Source organism: Suncus etruscus, chromosome 20, assembly GCF_024139225.1.
Source record: "Suncus etruscus isolate mSunEtr1 chromosome 20, mSunEtr1.pri.cur, whole genome shotgun sequence".
Classification (NCBI taxonomy): domain Eukaryota; kingdom Metazoa; phylum Chordata; class Mammalia; order Eulipotyphla; family Soricidae; genus Suncus; species Suncus etruscus.
Genome location: NC_064867.1, coordinates 13,457,544 through 13,476,687, shown reverse-complemented (window position 1 = coordinate 13,476,687; position 19,144 = coordinate 13,457,544). Strand labels below are relative to the sequence as shown.

General features: G+C 38.6%; 1 protein-coding gene across 1 annotated transcript in view; it reads right to left on the bottom strand.

Moving 5' to 3' along the window:
- Positions 1 to 19,144, bottom strand: part of NEK10 (NIMA related kinase 10) — a 271,236-nt gene that overhangs the window by 167,259 nt on the left and 84,833 nt on the right. Inside the window, exons 16-22 of the mRNA XM_049766054.1 lie at positions 15,864 to 15,928; positions 13,411 to 13,513; positions 13,185 to 13,313; positions 12,615 to 12,752; positions 9,538 to 9,583; positions 5,040 to 5,161; positions 4,340 to 4,442 (exon numbers count right to left, since the gene is read on the bottom strand). Of these exons, the coding sequence (XP_049622011.1) occupies positions 4,340 to 4,442; positions 5,040 to 5,161; positions 9,538 to 9,583; positions 12,615 to 12,752; positions 13,185 to 13,313; positions 13,411 to 13,513; positions 15,864 to 15,928 (706 nt within the window). The remainder of the gene's footprint in view (positions 1 to 4,339; positions 4,443 to 5,039; positions 5,162 to 9,537; positions 9,584 to 12,614; positions 12,753 to 13,184; positions 13,314 to 13,410; positions 13,514 to 15,863; positions 15,929 to 19,144) is intronic.

Sequence of the window (19,144 nt, the reverse complement as noted above, 5' to 3'; positions counted from 1 at the left end):
AGCTGGCAAGCAACCATGCAAAACAAGCTGGAGTAAAGCATGAGTCACTGAAGGTCAGTGAGAATGTAGAAAATGGTCATGATCCCTTAATATCCCTTCTGTAAAATTGTTCCAGAAAAACAAAAGACAAATGGATGCTGCCTCAGGTCAACATTGTAAGTACAATTTCTGAAACCTTTAGATACCAAGGAAAACATTGGGTGTCTTTATGACTATATTTAATAACAATCTGATCTGGAATACAAAGAGACACCAAGTACCTTTTAGAAAATGTCTCAGAAGTACTAAAGATCAGTTCAGGATCCCCTAACACCTGAGAAAAACTCCAAATATGAAAGTTAGATAAAAACAAAGAAGGAAAGATAAAATGGACATAAAAGATATAAAATAGTATCATTGGCAAAGAAAAGGGAGGCTATGCTATCTTGAGAGAATAAAAGGGGTTTTTCACTCAAATGAAAAAAAGAAGATGGAATTTAGAAATATAGCCAGGGTTGAAGAGACAGTCCAAAGAGTACAAACTTTACAAACAAGAGCCCTGTATTCAATCATCAGGATAATTTAGGCTTCTGAGCATCACAAGGCATCTCACCCCTGAGCATCAAGCTGCAGAAAGCTCCTGAGCACTTCCAGCTATGGTCCAGAAACTAACAACAAAAATAAATAAAAATAAAAGTAAGTATTCAAATAAATAAATAGAATAAACTTGAATAAAGAAGAGATAACTGAAATAGCATAAAGTGACAAAGAATGGAAAACTAGAGAATTATTTAAAAAATTAGTAGACCATATAATACATGCAATATTTGAGATAAAAATAAATTCTATATGAGAAAGCTTAAAGAAGAATAGTATAGAAGGAATAAGGTAAGAATATTTGCTTTGACCATAGTATTACATCCCTAGATTGCATCTATTCAGGATACACTGAAGAATAAAATCCCAGCCCAAGTAGTAGGGTATACTCTAGAAGTTTCCAGAGATAAAATAGTTCAAAGGAACCAGAATAGTATTGGATTTACCAATAGCAAAACTAGATACTTGACTGAAGAAATACCTTCAAAATTTAAAAGGATAATATTTATCCATAAATACTATACCCTTTAAACTACCAATGAAGAATGAGTTTTATTAAAAAAAAATCCATGACAGCACCTTAAAATCTGACTTCTTTCTTAAGAAGTATTCTTTCTTAAGAAAGTATTGGCCAACGGACTAGAGAGATAGCATAGCAGTAGGGTTTTTGCCTTGCATGTAGCAGATCTAGGACAGACAGTGGTTCGAATCCCGGCATCCCATATGGTCTTCCGAGCATGCCAGGACGATTTCTGAGTGAAGAGCCAGGAGTAACCCCTGAGCATCACAGGATATGAACCTTCTCCCCCAAAAAAGAGAAAGAAAATATATTGTCTAGGGCCAGAGAGACAGTAGAGCGGGTAGAGCACTTGCCTCACTTGCAACTGACTTAGGTTTGATCCCCAGAATATCATATGGTTTCCTGAGCACCCCCCAGGTGTGGTCCTCACAAAAAAAGGAAGTAAGAAAAAATTATTAGCATATATGCTTCAGTGAGGAGAAGGATGTAAGATGTAAGAAACAAACTCTGGAGCGGTAGGGCACTTGCCTTGCACATGACTGACCCATGACGGGCCTGGGTTTGATCACCAGCATCCCATATGGTCCCCCAAGCCAGGAGCGATTTCTGAGTGCACAGCCAGGAGTAACCCCTCAGCGTCACTGGGTGTGGCCCACAAAAGAAAAACAAACATAAACTCTGATCTAAACTGAAGCAAATCAAAGTTTTGGGACAATGTCTGTGCAGAAATCCTAATGCCAGCTCTACTAGAGTGTAGACACTATAGAAAACAGCTGCAGGAATCGAGAGTCAGCTGAAAGACATTAGTGATAGTTGTCATCTTGGCCTTGTGAATGAAAATAATCCTGAAAGCACTTTTCATAATGCTTTTGAAAGATTTAGAAAGAAGTAATTATAAGTACAGAGAAAATAGAAAAACAAAAAGAAATCAGCATTAACTTTAAAAAAGCAAAAAAAGCCTGTAAAAAAGGAAAGGGTAGTGAACATTTAAAAAATTAATACTCAAACTATTGAAAATATTGGCATTGATTAAAACCACAATTATGTAACACTGTATGTTGGCAGAATAGTAAAGGAAAGGAAATATAAAAATTAAATCTTCAAATATCACAATGAAAAATAAAATACTAGGTTCAATTTTTGGCACAGTATATGGTCACCAGAATAATTCCAGGAACAAGCCTTGAGCAATGATGGGTCAAGTACAAAAACTAAATAAATAAACTTATATTTTGAACATGAATATACCTCTTAATACTTTACTTAATACACTATATTTGCTAACTTTTTATACTAATAGGATATTAGACTGTATATTATCTGTATATATTATCTGTAGATAGAATTTATTATCTGTATATAGGATTTATAAATAAACATCCATACATATTGCAGTGTATTCTCAAAATAATTACTGATGAGGTGTAAAATTAAAAATATCTGGAATAAGGGAGGCATCAAGACCAAACAGGTGCAAGACTACTAAGTAGTGGGTTAGATACAGAGGGGACCACATATTCTAGCCGCCCTGGGGTGAGGGAAAAGGAAAAGGGAGGTAGGACAGAAACGGAGGTGTAGGGAGGACAATTTGGCGATGGGAATCCCCCCTGATTTTATGTAAATATGTACCTAAAATATTATTGTCAACAATATGTAAGCCACTATGATCAAAATAAAAATTTATATTAAAAAAAATATCTGGATGGGGGGCCAAAGCAAGTAGGGCATTTGCCTTGCATGGATCCAACCCAGCTTCGATGCCCATTGTCTCATATGGTCCCAGTGCCTACCAGGATTGATTGCTGAATGCAGAGTCAGTACCAACCCTTGAGCACTGCCCAGTGTGGTCCATAAAACAAAATATATATTTTTTCATATTGAGATGTTCAGAGAAATAGTACAGCAGGTAAGATAATTAATTTAAATGCAGCAGACTACACAGTTCAATCCCAACCACCTCATATTGTTTTCAGAGCCCATCAGGAGTGATCCCTGAGTGTACAGCCAGGAGTAAGGCCTGAGTATAGCAAGGAGGGGCTTCAAAACAAAACAGAACAAAATAACACCTGAATCTAGGACCAGAAAGATAACACAGGAGGTGGATACCTTGCCATGCATGTAGGAGACCCCAATCTAGATCCCACATATGAACCCCTGAGGACCAACATCTCTGGGTATGGCCCTAAAACCCAAAGCAAACAACAACAAAATTTGAAGTTTACTCCTTTATGGTATATCTCCCTAAACTATAGTTGACAGTGCATAATATAGTGAAAGACAAATATTTAAAAGTAAAGAACAGTAAAAACTTGATATGACATTCTAGGTTAAAAAATAAAACTTAGGGCTCGGAGAGATAGCACAGCGGCATTTGCCTTGCAAGCAGCCGATCCAAGACCAAAGGTGGTTGGTTCGAATCCCGGCGTCCCATATGGTCCCCTGTGCCTGCCAGGAGCTATTTCTGAGCAGACAGCCAGGAGTAACCCCTGAGCACCCCCGGGTGTGGACCAAAAACCAAAAAATAAATAAATAAATAAAAAACAAAACTTAGAGTTGGGGCCAGAGAGATGGTATAGTGGAGAAAAATTATATATTGCACGCAGTAGACCTAGATTTGATTCCTAAAATCCCATATGGTCACCCAATTCCCACCAGGAGTCATCATTCCTAAGGACAGAGCCAGGAAAAAGACCTGAGTATTGCCAGATATGCCACCGGTCCCAAGAACATAGGCTGAATGTGCAGAAGGCAGTCATCCTATCCACTGTACTATCTCTCCAGTCTCAATATCTGTATATTTTTATATTCTCCAATATAACCATTTGTCACCTGTTTGGCTCAGAATATTGCTAAATGGATCAAACAATATGCTTGCGGGTCAGCCACACTGCTTTGGTTGATAAAACAGTGTTGTACAGAAATAAAATACCTGGAAAACACAGATTCAGGGAACTAAATGCTCAACCCTCCATAGAGTGCTCCATTTTTCCATACATGCAAAATAGAACTCAAACATTAAGAACCATTCTATTCACTGCCTTATACAATACATATGAGTCATAGAAGAGTGGTTACATTAATTGTGATTTAACAAATCCATCTCTGCAGCCACACTGGCTAACTTCCAGCACCCACTAGCTACGTGTTGGTTAGGCAGAGATAGATGATTCCATCATTGCAGAAATTTCAACTCTGCTCTAGAATAATATTTAGAAAGTCTGAAGTTTAAAACTGTCTACTTACTCACTGTCACTTTGTCCTTATCCCCCAACATAATGTTGTTTGGTGTGAGATCTCGATGGATGATCCTCTTCTCCTTGTGTAAGTACCGGAGGGCTAAGCAGAGCTTGAAACAGCAAATAAAGAAGCTAGTTTAATGCTGAGTGAAGAAAGCAAGGAAAAGAAAAAAAGACTCAATGGCACATACCTTTGCAGGGTATAAAAATAGAGGAAATAAACTGACAAAACAACAACAATGACTCTGAGGTTCAGTGATGATGCAAAGCTATGGTGATGGAAAAGGGAAAGCAATGGGGTGAAGGTTCATTTTGGAGTGGGATTGGCACTGGGACATCTCTATTCACACATAGAGAAATTAGCCATAATCCTAGATATCTATATTATTTGAAACAAAGAAAAATCAATAAAAAGTAGGAGAGGAGTTAGGGAGACAATACAGTGGGTAGGGTACTTGTCTTGCACTTGACCAACCAGCGTTCAATTTCTGGTTCCCCTAAATGATCCCCCAAGCCCACCAGGAGCAAGTCTTGAGCATAGAACCTCAGTTCAGCTGGGCATGGCTCCCAAACAAACAAAAAATAAAGTGGGGTATCAAATTTTAGTTCCCTCATTGTGCCTATAACATATTCATTGATGACTTTATCAGGTGTATCTGTGAAGTCAGCTTAGAACTTTGCTCTTTCATAGAAAAATAAAACCATACCTGTATAAATATTTTCCATAGTCTTTCTTCAGTGAAGTGATGCTGTTTTTCCTTCAAAGAACTGAAATGCTCCCCAAGAGGTGCTCCTTCTATAAGCTCCATGACTATATACAACCTGTCATCTATTCAAAACAGGAAAAGAAAAGTAGGATTTAAATTATATTTAGACATTATGTTGATTAAAGCCTGCCCACAAATTAGAATACAAACTTTCAAGTTAGATTTCAGAAATGGACAAAGATGTGGAGTGTGGAGAGGGAGGTTGAAAGGTGTCTGCATTAATCTCTTTTTGCAGGCAAACTCATGACAAGTGCACTAGCATACAGAAAGGCCAGAGAGAATCAAAATCATCCTAGTCACAGAGGAGTCCCTGAAAAATATGTATCCCAGCTGTTCTCTCAAGAGATTAACATTGTGGGCTGTAGTGATAATACAGTGGTTAGGGCACTTGCCTTGTATTTAGCCAATTCAGATTCTAGTCTCAGCATCCATAATGGTCCTCCAATCACCACCAGGAGTGATTTTTGAGCACAGACACAGGAGTAACCCCTGAATACCACTGGTTATGGCCCCAAAACAAAACAACCCTCAAAAGTCAGATCTTCAGGAAATTACATCCTTAAAGGGCACAGTCCTGTAACTTCATAGATTTGCTCTAACTGAATCATGCCATGTCTTGCAAAGGCATAGTTGAATACATTACTCATAGCTGAAATATCTGTTGTATGTCTTTCGAAAATAGAAGGATGGGGGGGGTCAAAGAAAAAAAAATAGAAAGCTGAAACTATCCTGATCTTATAAGTACTAGGAACCTCAACTTAGTATTTGTCACTGCCTTAGATGTCAAGAAATAAACAAGTATATTCATTTTTTTCCTAAGCCAAAGAAGTATGTGATGCATATTTTTGTGATAAAATATACATACATAAATAGGTATTTTACATTATTTTAGAGGTATGTAAACATTGCATATACAAATATACTAAACTAAACACTAAACATGTTCTGCAATTTATACTTATTTCCAGTCAAGCCATTCCTTTTGTTGGCTGTATATTATTCTATAATACACATACTGTAGGCACTCTTCTCAAACTAGGGTTAAATATGTTTTTCCAATTTTTCATAAGAAATATGTATTTCCAAGCCAGAGAGATAGCATAGTGGTAAAGCATTTGCCTTGCAAGCAACCAATTCAGGCCCAACGGTGGTTTAAATTCGGCATCCCATATGAGCCCCCAAGCCTGCCAGGAGGAATTTTTGAGCATAGAGCCAGGAGTAACCTCTGAGTACCACTGAGTGTGACCCAAAAACCAAACATATATATATATATATATATATATATATATATATATATATATATATATATTTCCAACCAATATGTATTACATGTCGTAATCTTATTTCTAGAATAATTCTAAATGTTATCAGCTTTTATTCTTTTGTATAACATCACCTAATCTATTTTTCTCAGGTTTATGTATTTTTAATTACTGCCTTTTTTAAAATAGCAGGTTATTTTTAAAAAAATTTTTAATTATTTTTTATATATGTACATAAGCTACATCACTTCAATACAAATTAAAAACTAACCTTGATCTCTCAAGAGACAGTGTTAAATCACAAAATGTGATTCTAAGTGGTGAGGAATAGAGTTCAGTTTTAGGCCATGTTTCTCACATGTACAGGCCCTGGGTTTGATCCTTGACAAGAAAAGATAAAAAAAATCAGATAAAAATATCAGATAGAACAAATTGTTAGGATTTTCTGGAAAATCTCAGCACTGAGTTACTGAGCCATAAGGATAAAGGGAAATGGCTGAAATCAAATCAATCTGAGAGCACAAAGGTTTGAATAACAACAGCAATGATAAAGAGGCTATGCAAATATCCCAATTGTTGACTTATATGTTCTTAAAATTTTCCAGTTGAGATATTTTTTTTAAAAAATATCATATGTGATGCACATCATTAAGGTTTATCACATACTATCTTTCCACAACTCAAAATTTCTATATAGATGTGTTTTGTTTAGGGTTTAGGCTATATCTGGCTGTGCTCTGTGCTCTTGGAATCATCATTCCTCGCAACCCTGGATCGCTTGAGGGATCATATATGATGCCGGAGATCAAACTGGAATCACTGTTCTGAAAACTGTGCACTTTAATTCCTGTATCTCCCAGCACCTCCTATCTTGTTATAAACAAGTGACTAAGTTGGAGCTTTTCTCTACTTTTTCATTCCGTGCTAGTTTACCTTCTGCGTCTAGAGTCAGCTAGGGTTCCATCGCCACCTTGTGGCAATTCCTGAGCCTTACCTAAACAGATTTCAGAGGGAAAAAAAAAATCCACTCACAATTTCTTGATGATGGTAGGAGATTGGGAAGGGGAATTCACTTTATTTCTTTTTACAAAAAATTTTCTTTTTGGTTTTGGGCCTCACCCTTTGATGCTCAGGGGTTACTCCTGGCTCTGCACTCAGAAATCGCTCCTGGCTTGGGAGACCATTTGGGACACCGGGATCAAACCCAGACCATCCTGGACAGCTGCATGCAAGGCAAATGCCGTACCGCTGTGCTATCGTCTGGTCCCCACAAATTTTATTTTTTAGATCAAATAATCCACTACACTTTGGTTTTCTTATCTCCTGATTCTTTTTTGTTTGCTTGTTCAGCTTTGCCATGGGACTACTGAGCACTGTGCCCAGAGAATTAATAGCCAGTGGTTTCAGGAGACCAAAATGAAACCCAAATTTCCTGCATGCAAATCAAGTCATGAGCAACCTCTCCAGCCCTCTCCTGATTCATTTGTGTATGAAAACAACTAAAACTGGTTTTGTTTCTTCATTCTTTCAATATGGAAGACTAAATATTTTATAAATCGCTTAGGTTGTTGATTATATCACTGTTTTCTGAGTCATAAAAATAATCCATAAGATCTTTACTATAACATAAACAACAAAAAATAAAAAAGACCATTAAGCTGATTTTATGACTTTGTTTTTTTTTTTTTTTTTTTTTGGTTTTTGGGCCACACCCGCTTGACGCTCAGGGGTTACTCCTGGCTATGTGCTCAGAAATCGTCCCTGGCTTGGGGGGACCATATGGGACGCCGGGGGATCGAACCGCGGTCCTTCCTTGGCTAGCGCTTGCAAGGCAGACACCTTACCTCCAGCGCCACCTACCCGGCCCCGATTTTATGACTTTGTAACATAAAATATTTAACAGGAAAAAACAGTAGTTCCACAACTAAAATCCTAAAGAATATGATGTTCTCTGAATCTTCCTAGGTAGACTAGTCTGGCTGACAACTCTTTGGCCTTCTTGGAATGAGGCAGTCAGATTCCCCTTTCTACTTGAAGGTACAGCAGCCACAGACACACCCGACACATTCCTGGCAGAAAAAGCCCAGCTCCACAACTTAACCTTATCAAACTGCCAGACCATCAAGTTGTTCCTGTTCTTAGCAACTGGGCTGCAACACCTGAAAATTTTATAGTAGTGTCAATTTAGTAAAATCACAGCAAATCTGATGGGGAAGTTGCATAGAAGACCACTAACCTTAGTGAGTCTAAACAGTAATATAGAATGTACAACAAGCGACAACCATAGCCTAGTAAATCCTTAAACAATGACACTGTTGAGAGATATAACCATTACAAATTGACTCTTATAGATCTACGTTTCAGTAATTCCATTTTCCTTTGTCTGCAGCAAACGATATTAAGTAAATTTGTGTCTGCAAGGAGGCAGACTGAAGTGATAGGTTGAGAAATTGAGGACATTGTTAGAGGGAAGGTCACTTTGGTTGTGGAACTTGTGTTGGAACACTTAATTCCTGAAACAACTATATTAAGAACAGCTTGGTAAACCAGGTGTTATCATCTAAAGAAATCATTTAAGAAACAAACAAAAAAAGTCTAGCAAGTCTCACTTAAACACCTACCTTGCTCGCTTGTCTCTATGTTTCTTTGCTTATATATTTCTATTCAGTAGAAGTCTGTGCACTCTCTCTTGAATACATTCCCCACTTCCCCTTCTCACACATCTAAGCAAGTTTCATTCAATTAAAAACTACTCAGGAGCCAGAGCAGATAGGGTGTTAGCCTTGCACTGGACCAATCCAGATTCCATCCTGTTATCACAGATAAACAAACCCCTATATATCACTGGCCAACAGTGATCGCTGAATGCAGACCCAGGAGTAAGTGAGCATTACTGTTGTGGTCCAAAAATAAACACTACTTTGCTTCACTAAAAAAGACCTAGCAAAGATATTTCCTCAACTAGAAATATCATGAAGGGGCTGGAATGGTGGCACAAGTGGTAAGGCATTTGCCTTGCACACGCTAACCTAGGACAGACTGCAGTTTCATCCCCCAGTGCCCCCCAAGTCAGGAGCGAATTCTGAGTGCATAACCAGGAGTAACCCCTGAGCATCACCGGCTGTGGCCCCAAAAAACAAAGTAAAAACCAAAGAAAATATCGTGAAAATACTTACTTTCTAGAAACGTTTTGTAATATCGCACAACGTTGGGGTGATAAAGCTAAAAGGAAATACAGAAAACACATTACTGTATATTAAAATCCAAACTTGTTTTGTAGACAATGTTATTGGCCAATTTGGAGGCAACAAAGAAAAGACTGCACTTATACTTATTTATAAAATTAACACTGAAATAGCCATCTTCTTTAGAGCCTTATAAACTATATTAAATTTAATTAGTTTTCAACCCTTATTATACTTTATCACTTAATTGAGTAAAACAAAAAAATGTAGCCCTGGGCGGAAACTTAAGAATTCATTTATCCCTGCTTGTTCCCCCAGTGCAACCAGACTGCATAGAGGCTAGAACTAAAATAAAATATGCTACATATATGCTGCATATATGTAGACTATATTTTTATCTCTCCATGTAGCACCATTGTTCATAAACATTGTTTATGCTATTAACTTCTATGTATTTAGCTATACCTAAAGCACAATAGTTGACCAGGATTCCCTTTGGTGAACTGCTTTCTTTTTTGTTTGTTTTTTTGTTTTGCTTTGTTTTGTTTTCAGGCCACACCCAGCAGCACTCTGGCTCTTCACTCAGAAATCACTTCTGGCAGCCTCTGGGGACCCATCTGGGATGCCAGGAATCAAACCTGGGTGGGCCGCATGCAGGGCAAACATGCTACCTGCTGTTCTATTGCTACGGCCCCTTTGAACTACTTTCTTTATTCTTGTTTTTGTTTTTTGTTTTGTTTGGGCCACACCCGGCGGTGTTAGGGTTACTCCTGGCTATCTGCTCAGAAATAGCTCCTGGCAGGCACAGGGGACCATATGGGACACCAGGATTCGAACCAACCACCTTAGGTCCTGGACTGGCTGCTTGCAAGGCAAACATCACTGTGCTATCTCTCCGCCCCCCCCCCCTTTGAACTACTTTCATCAGGTGTCTCTGAATTTCTTGACAAGGACTCATCCCTGACTTACTGAGTTTTAGCAGGAATCCTGTTGATCCAGCTTATTTATTGTGATAACCATTTTTGCCAGACATACAAACACCGAACATTACATGTTCATTACAATGTTTGCGAATACCTAAAATAAATATATTAATTTTATCTCTATTTCTAAATGTAAATAATGTCTTTGACACAATTAACCTGAGGAAGCTACATGAAAATCTCACTTTTAAGTCATTTTCTACATGTATAATACAACTCTAATAGGTATATATTTGAGTTTCTAAGTAAATCAAAATTGTGTTTTTGTCAGATTAGTCACTGTTGCAAGTGAGAATCACTTGCTGCCCACTTGGGTGTTTTTTCTTGTCTATTTTGAAGGGGTGTCTGCTCTGAAATAGAGCTGTGGTGGATGTGGCTTCTTCCAGAGGTATCATTCCCTTCCCTTGCTGCCACTAGATGGCCCAATCAACCCAAGAGTGTGAGACAGTGCAGAGCCAGATGCTAGGAGTGCCAAGCCACCCCCAAAGCCTCCTCTTCCTATGCAGGATATGAAGGTGCCCAGGCATTTTCAAACCTGTGCATAAAGACATGTTGGAAGGGAGTAGAGTAATCAAAGAGAAAGAAGCTGTATTCTTGAAAGACTGCAGAAATCAGAGACCCCTGGTATGTTCAGTCCGGCACTCAAATCAGAGAGAAATAGCTTGCAGAAGAGGGGACCTCTTTCTACACCTTTATATTCTGGAGCACCTTCTTTATTGAAGCTTAGTTTTCTTTTTAACCAATCTACACTCTGTGTGTCCAGAGCAATAGCACAACAGGTAAGGTGTTTGCCTTGCATGTAGCCCACCCAAGTTCAGTGATTTCTGAGTGCAGAGCTAGGAGTAAACTCTGAGCGTGGCTGAATGTCGCCCGCCAAAGTAAGCCTACATTCTGATTCTTTTGCTGCTATCTGTCATTAACCTCCTCCCAGAGGCCTCAATGTAGTTAATTTTTCAATATCTGAGAGTACAGTCAAACTACACTGAGTTCTCCTAAAATCCAATCAGATGCCTTATCTGTGATGGCCATGACACTTGCTTTTCTTAATAAACATGCGGAAAAAGTAGTTGCTAAAAAAGTAGTCTACCTCATCAACTAGAAAGGGTCCAGAAGATCTTAAATAAGGAGCCAGGTAAGTATCAAGAATCATTCTTTGTACCATGATCAGGTCAAATCAAAGATATATTCTAAACATCATAATGAAGCAATATTATCCTAACCTAGTTAGCAAACAACTAATTTGAAAATATTGTCAATTCATATATAAGTCAACCCTAAAATAAAATATTAAGGATAGTGTGTGCAATACTTCATGAACTGGAGTAGAACTGTGTTTTTCCTGAATAAAGATGATCACAGTCCTAGTGATCTTTATGTCCCAACACAGAAGCTTTGTAAGCTGAAAATCCAGAGAACAAAGAGCCAAGAAGCTGAGAGCTCTCTATACTAGTTATAAATGAACAGTATACAGAATTAGTACATAAATAAGGAAAGCTGGAAAAGAAGTCAATGTGTTCTTGGATCACAAAAAGAAATTCACTTTCTCTTCTGACATGTTTATGCTTTCTCCCCAAACAAACCCTCATAATGATCCTTAATTGAGTCATTACATTATGTCAGAAGATTTAGCTCATGCCAATAACCCATCTTGATAATCCACGTTTTAGAATGAGTAAGTCACATTTCAGGACCGTTAACAGCTTGGTTTGACTTGACCAAAAGTCAGAGACTATTTTTAGTTGTATATTTATGCATGTTACTAAGTAACCAAATATTCTAAAATATAACAAGAAATGGACATGCTTACAAGAAAGAAATTATTTTATCCCTATAATGTGCTCTTTGCTATATATAAGGAATATATATTCATGCATATTATGTGTTTATTCATGGTCCTGATATAAATAGCAAAAAGTGCTCCTTTGGTTCAATGTTACATCTTAAGAAAAAAACTTCAATAAACTATCACCATTCCAATGTGAATTACTTTATAGAACCAGTTACTAAATTGCATGGACTAACAACACCAACAAATATATTTCAATAACATTTAATAAAACCATCTTAATAAACAAAAAATATTACCTGTTCTTTAATTATGGTCAGTTCAGAGACTATATTCTTTACACTGCTGTCTCGATCTTTTTTATCCTTCCCAAATGCTGGGTTGTGTAAATTAACCTCTTTCATCGCTAAAAGGTTTTGACCACTACGCTTTCTAACCTAAAATGAATGAAAAACAATAATAAAGAAACAAAAGAGAAAAAGAATGGGGTGGGGTGTAGAAAGAAGGAAAAATTGGATTAGTAAAATAAAAATATTAAACCCAGTCATTTAAATATACCAAAGAAGTCTAAAACATTGTTCGAATATCTATTAAGTCCAACTTGATAGGTCTTGTTATTGTTTTGTAACTAAAAGTACTTTATTAGACAAATATAGAAACACTAATATCAATTTGGAGAATGTGTCAAGAACCAGGACAGACCATTTTGATGACTTTGGTAAGTGATTAGTGATAGATTTTATTTTCAAAATTACTGAATAATTTCTAAAGCATTGTCAAGGATTCTAATTCAAAAGCAGGAGAGTGTGTAAATAGGAAATCTGGTTTCTTAGGGAAGATGAAATTGCTCTTTACTAATGAACAGTCACCTTGTAAACACAGCCAAAAGCTCCACTTCCCAGATGGTCCAAAATTGCATAGTTGCCTATATATTTTGAAGGTGCTTTATTTTGATTAATGCTTTCAATATTTTCTGCAATTTGCTTTAGTTCATCCTCCTATCCAAAAGAAGGCAAGAAAGAAAGAGGTCTTCAGTAAGTTTCATCCCAACCACAATCTTATAAGCTGCCAAAATAATTTCAATTTAAGACTTACCACTAGTAAATTCAACTTTGATACCAATTCTTGGTAAGCACTGATGTCCCGAACATAGTGTCCTATGTCAATGAAGATCTCAAACAGGTCAGTAGGGAAAAGCCTACAGGGAGAAATGCATACGTTGACTTAATGCAGAACTGAAAGTGGTAAATTGTTCCTTCCTTCTTGGATTGAGATCTTCACAGACTAAGTATACTATGCAAACTTCTTTCAGTTTTGAATATGGGGGGAACTAATTTCAATTTATCTCAAAACGTATTATAAAGAACTAAAGCTAGTTAACTTTCTTTAGGGTTAAGAAAAAGTAGATGTTGGGGAAATTGCTAAAGACCTTATGTATTTGGGTTTATAAAGTTAACAGAACTTTAATGTGTGCTTCCCAGAGTAATGCCAGGAATAAGGCCTGAATATAAAATTAGAAGTCAGTACTTGGCACATCCAGGTGTGGTACCGAACAAACAAACAAACAAACAAACAAGTAAACAAAATGTACATTGCAGAACTGGGATAAAGAGACAAAGCAATGAAGCTTGCATGAGTGAAACCCTGGGTTCAATCCTACAATAAAAAAATTAAAAATAAATAAGGCTGATTCTATATATATTACATGAATATTTTATGTTTATTTGTAGGATATATGGGGATGCATATATTAAACATTTAGGAATGCATATGTTTATGCAGGATATATGAGGATTCATATATAAACATTTAGGAAGAAACATCTATTGGAAATATATTGAATGTAGATAAATTACAAAAATGTGAGTAACTGTAGGAGATAAATATCAACCTAACTTTTAAATAGTTTGTGAAAATAAATAAAAATATGGGAGAATTAAAAAAATGAAAAGATTTACCCATTATTGTAAGGGGATTAGTTTCAAAGATTTACTATCAAAAGAACACAAAAGTAGATATTTTAGGGCCCTCAAAGCAAAGACTAAAATGAGTAACTAAATGTACCGTATTTTCCAGCGTATAAGACGACTTTTGAAACAAAAAAATTCAACCGAAAATGGGGGGTCATCTTAACGCCAAGTATATCCCGAAAACTGTTCCAATATGCTGCTAAATGAAAATTGTCTGAATAGTGCCACAAAACGAATTGTCCAACTCGATCTTGCACCAATCACTGCCAGGCTGCTCGGACGCCTCTCTAACTCAGCCAATCCAAGCAGGTTTTTTATGCATGCCAATTAGACAATGTTCTGGACCCGAATCTACACTGTCAAAAGCCTGCTCAGATTGGCCAGAGTCAGAGAGGAAGTCTATTATAGTATAACCTCTGAACCTTTGCTTGTTGTGATTGGCTCACTGTGGTACATACAGTTGCAGCACAGGAACGTTCTGTCTGATACAGCAAATATAGGTCTAAACTTATGTTTTAACTGAAAAATTAGGGGGGTCATCTTATACGCCGGCAAATATGGTAATTCTTTTTATTCTCCTCAATTCTAGCATCATATGAAAACAAAGCAGCCAAAAATAATGCCACGTGCTTCTAAACAATTTTGGGGGGGTCGGTTTGGGCCACACCTGGTGATGCTCAGGGATTACTCCTGGCTATGCACTCAGAAATCGCTCCTGGTTTGAGGGACCATATGGAATGCCCGAAGGATTGAACCACGGTCCATCCTAGGCTAGCGCTGGCAAGTCAGACCTTAACACTTGTGCCACCATTCCGGCCCTAAACAATGTTTTTTTAATGTTTCAGTTCAATTCTTTATTCCTTTATCAAACCTTTACCCAAATAATCCTAGTAAGAACTGGAGTCTGTGACATTGTCTAACCAGACCAATTAAATAGTTTCCATGTCCACTTCCCATGGTTGTGATTTTCTGTCCTGCTCACAACACAGCTGCCTGATCTAAGAGCATCCATATTCTTTTCTGCAGATGAGTTTCAATTTTTAAGATATATCCAGAATAAAATCGCTTATTTGTATTGTATTGATTCATAATAAATGTCTAGATCAACTTTGGAATTTCTGAATGAATGAAAACAAGTAAATACATTGATGCTACTGATTATTGCTGCCTAAAATAAAACTATCAACTACAAATCATAAGAGTCACAGTTAAAGGGACAGAGATATCACAATGTTTAGGGAGCTTGCCTTGTATTTAGAAGACCCAGGTTCAATTCCCATTATAGCATATAGTTCTCCAAACACCACCAGGAGAAATCCTGAGCACAGAGCCAGGAGTAAGTCCTGAGCATAGTCACACCAAAAAAAGTCAGAGTTAATGGAAGGGGTGCTATTCTGATAGAGTGACTGAGTCTTTCGTTTTCATTTAATTCCCAGTGTTAAAATATCACTAGAGTAGTCCTAGAGTAGTTTTAGATGTCTGAAGATGTGTCTTGCATACTGATTCATTCTCTTAGCTTACATCTAAATCAGGGATGTGAAAACAGTTCCAATCACTAACATTTCTCTAAGCCCCTACCTTTTAAAGAGTGGTCTGTTTCTTTCCATACTGAAGAGGAACCTCAAAGCTCGAAAAGCGTAACACTGGAAAATAATAGGATACATGACTCTCAAATGGTAGTTTCAACCAATGAAAACATGATTTCAGGGCTGGAAGAATGACTTTGTGGCTAAAAGCACCTTCCCTGCTGATGTGCAAACATAAATCCAATCCCTAGAGCCACCTCTGAGCCCAGCATGGTCCCAGTGGGACCAGTGCTGTCTGCCACTCTCAGCACTCCAACAGAGTGCAGCCTCTTGGGTGCACAGCTAGAGTGGACAAGCACTGGAACCCCAAAAGCTTGAAATCCCCAGCTTGTACCACAAGGAAAATATGGAAGCACTAGGTCAAGAATAGGCACAAGTCAGACAGTGTACAAGCACCACAAAGAGTGCAGTTCCCAGCATTCATGTGAGCAATACATATATACTAATATATAATATTTAAGTATATATAATATAATAATTATAATATAATTATATATGATTATATATACTAAGATATAATCCCTGGTGAGCACTGAGAGCAAGTGTGTGAGTACTGCAAGCAGATATAATATGCCCAGGGAGCACCATAACCAAATGTACAAGCATTCCAGTCATCACAACAAAGGGAAAAGAAAGGGGGCACATTTTCAGGGCAATGTCCTGGTGGTGAAATAACTCTTCATCAGCTTTATTAAGAAATAACTGACCCATATGACAGCCAAAGCTATGACTGAATATTTTAAAACATCAATACATAGGGGGCCAGAGCGGTGGTAAAGGGCCTTACAAACGGCTGACTTAGGATGAACCTAAGTCACAGCAATTCAATTCCTCGGTGTCCCATATGGTCCCCCAAACCAGGAGTGATTTCTGAGTGCATAGCCAGGAGTAACCCCTGAGCATCACAAAACAAACAAACAAACAAACAAAAAACATCAATACTTGGGTCATTCATTTTTGAAAAAGCATTTAAGTGAATGATGAGCTAAGGATATCCTTTCTTCTCTACTTGTCACTAATTCCTTTCTATTCCTTTCTAGAAAATATAAAAGGAACATTGGGACAAGGAATAAAATGCCTCTGCTGAGTCAAGCCAAATGTGGCGGGAGCTCCAAGAGTTCACCATACAGGGTACAGGGTGCAGTTTTAAGGCCTCGATATTTATATGGTTTCTGTGAGAAAATAAACACTAAGAACGATGACATTTAAAAATAGCCACCGGCACACTGGACTCAAACTTGACAAATTGGTCTCTGGAGTAAAGAGTCTTAAGCAGTCCTTAAATAGAACAATCGACAGTAACTCTCAAGAACACTCTAAAAGAGGCCTGTGAGACTTTAATGAAGAAAAATAAACAACTGACATTTTTCAGTGCCAAGAACCACCAGCTTTCCTGGGCACCTGGACCACAGGCCACCACGACAGAGATCAGGCTTCTGGATTTCTGAGCTAAAAGTTAAAAAATTAGCAACCTGAGTAAGAAGGCTCAGAAACAAAATAGTCCAGAAAAAGCACACAGTTATAAAAATGGCCAAAAGGAAGCTGGGTGAAGGAAGAGAGAAGCCAGGTGAGAAAGCAAAGAGAAAGCCTTCCTTTTCCAGACCTTAAGAAAGTAGAGAAAGTAGTGTTTGCCCTTGCAAAAAGCTTACTTGGGCTTGATCCCTGTTAAAACAAATGGTCCCCAAGCACTTCTGGGAGAGATCCCTGAGCACAAAGCCAGAGGTAAACCCTGAGCACAGTTGGATACGGTCCAAAAATGGGTGAGGAGAAAAGGAAGAAAGGAAAGAAGAAAGGAAGGAAGAAAGGAGGGAGGGAGGGAGGGAGGGAGAGAGGAAGAAGGAAGGGAGGGAGGGAGGAGAGATGAAAGGAGAAAGGGAGGGAGAGAGGACGGAAGGGAGGGAGGGAGGAAGGGGGAAGGGAGGAAGAAAGGAAAGGAGGGAGGGAGAAAGGAAGGAAGAAAGGAAGGAAAGGAGGGAGGGAAAAGGAAGAAAGAGAGAAAGGAAGGAAAGGAGGGAGGAAGAAAGGGAGGGAAGGAGGGAGGGAAGAAAGAAGTGAGGATAGGAGGAAGGAAGGAAAGGAGGAAGGAAGGAAGGAAGGAAGGAGAAAAGGAAGGGAGGGAGGAAGGAAGAAAGGGAGAGAGGGAGGGAGGGAGGCAGGGAGGGAAGAAAGGAAGAAAGAGAGGAGAAAAGAAGAAAGAAAGGAAGGAAGGGAGAGAGGGAAGGAAAGAGGGAAGAAAGGAGGGAGGAAGGGAGGAAGGAAGAGGAGAAAAGAAAGGAAGGAAGAGAGGGAAGAAAGGAAGGAGGGAGGGAGGGAGGGAGGAAGGAAGAGAGGAGAAAAAGGAGGAAGGGAGGGAGGAAAAGAGTGAGTGAGGGACATAGGAAAGGATGGAAGGAGGAAGGATGGGAGAGAGGAAGGAAGGGAAGAAGAACGGAAGGAAGTGAGGAAGGAAGGAAGGGAATGAGGAAGGGAGGGAGGGAAGAAGGAAGGAAGTGAGGAAGAAAGAAAGGAAGGGAAGGAGGGAGGGAAGAAGGGAGGGAAGAAGGGAGGGAAGGAGGGAGGAGGAAAGAAGAAAGGAAGAGAAGGGAGGTGGGAGGAAGGGAGAGAGGGAGGCAGGAAGGGAGGGAGAGAGGAATCAAAAGAAAACTTCACTGGCTATACTACATGCATCAGCAAGACAGCTGACACTAAGCATAGTGTCAGACATCTATGGTGCACTCAGTAAACCAAGTCTCACATCTGTACGCTCTCATTTGTAGTTCTCCAGAATCTATGCCTGCCAGGCCCCAAATTTCCCTGCCAAATTTTCCCTCGTAGGAGTGCTCTGGGAGTGAGTAAGCTCTCAGTGAGATTGGAGATAGGAAAAGTATTGTTTCTTCTTTCCTTTTCTAAATGACTTGGAGAAAAGAGAAGCCAGGAGTGCTGCAGAGGCCTACTTTAAATCTGATTTCATCATTCTGGTAGCTCTGGGGACACTGGCCTCCTGACGCCCACACCTCAAAAAAGCAGAGAACCCAGCATAATGGGGCTCTCTTCTGTCCTGAGAGATTTCATCCTCAAGGCACTCCCTCTGCCAATCATCGGTCTCTAACCAACTAAGGATCTCAGTGGGATCTAAGCTTCCAGGCTCCCACATTTTGTACATGCTATTCCCTCCAGGTGGAGTGTCCTTCCACCCTGTAATTGACGGTGCATTGGGTGCCACTATTTCTTTCTCTTTATCCACTTGCCAAGCTCCTTCATCACCACCAAAAATCCATTTTACAGGATTTCCTT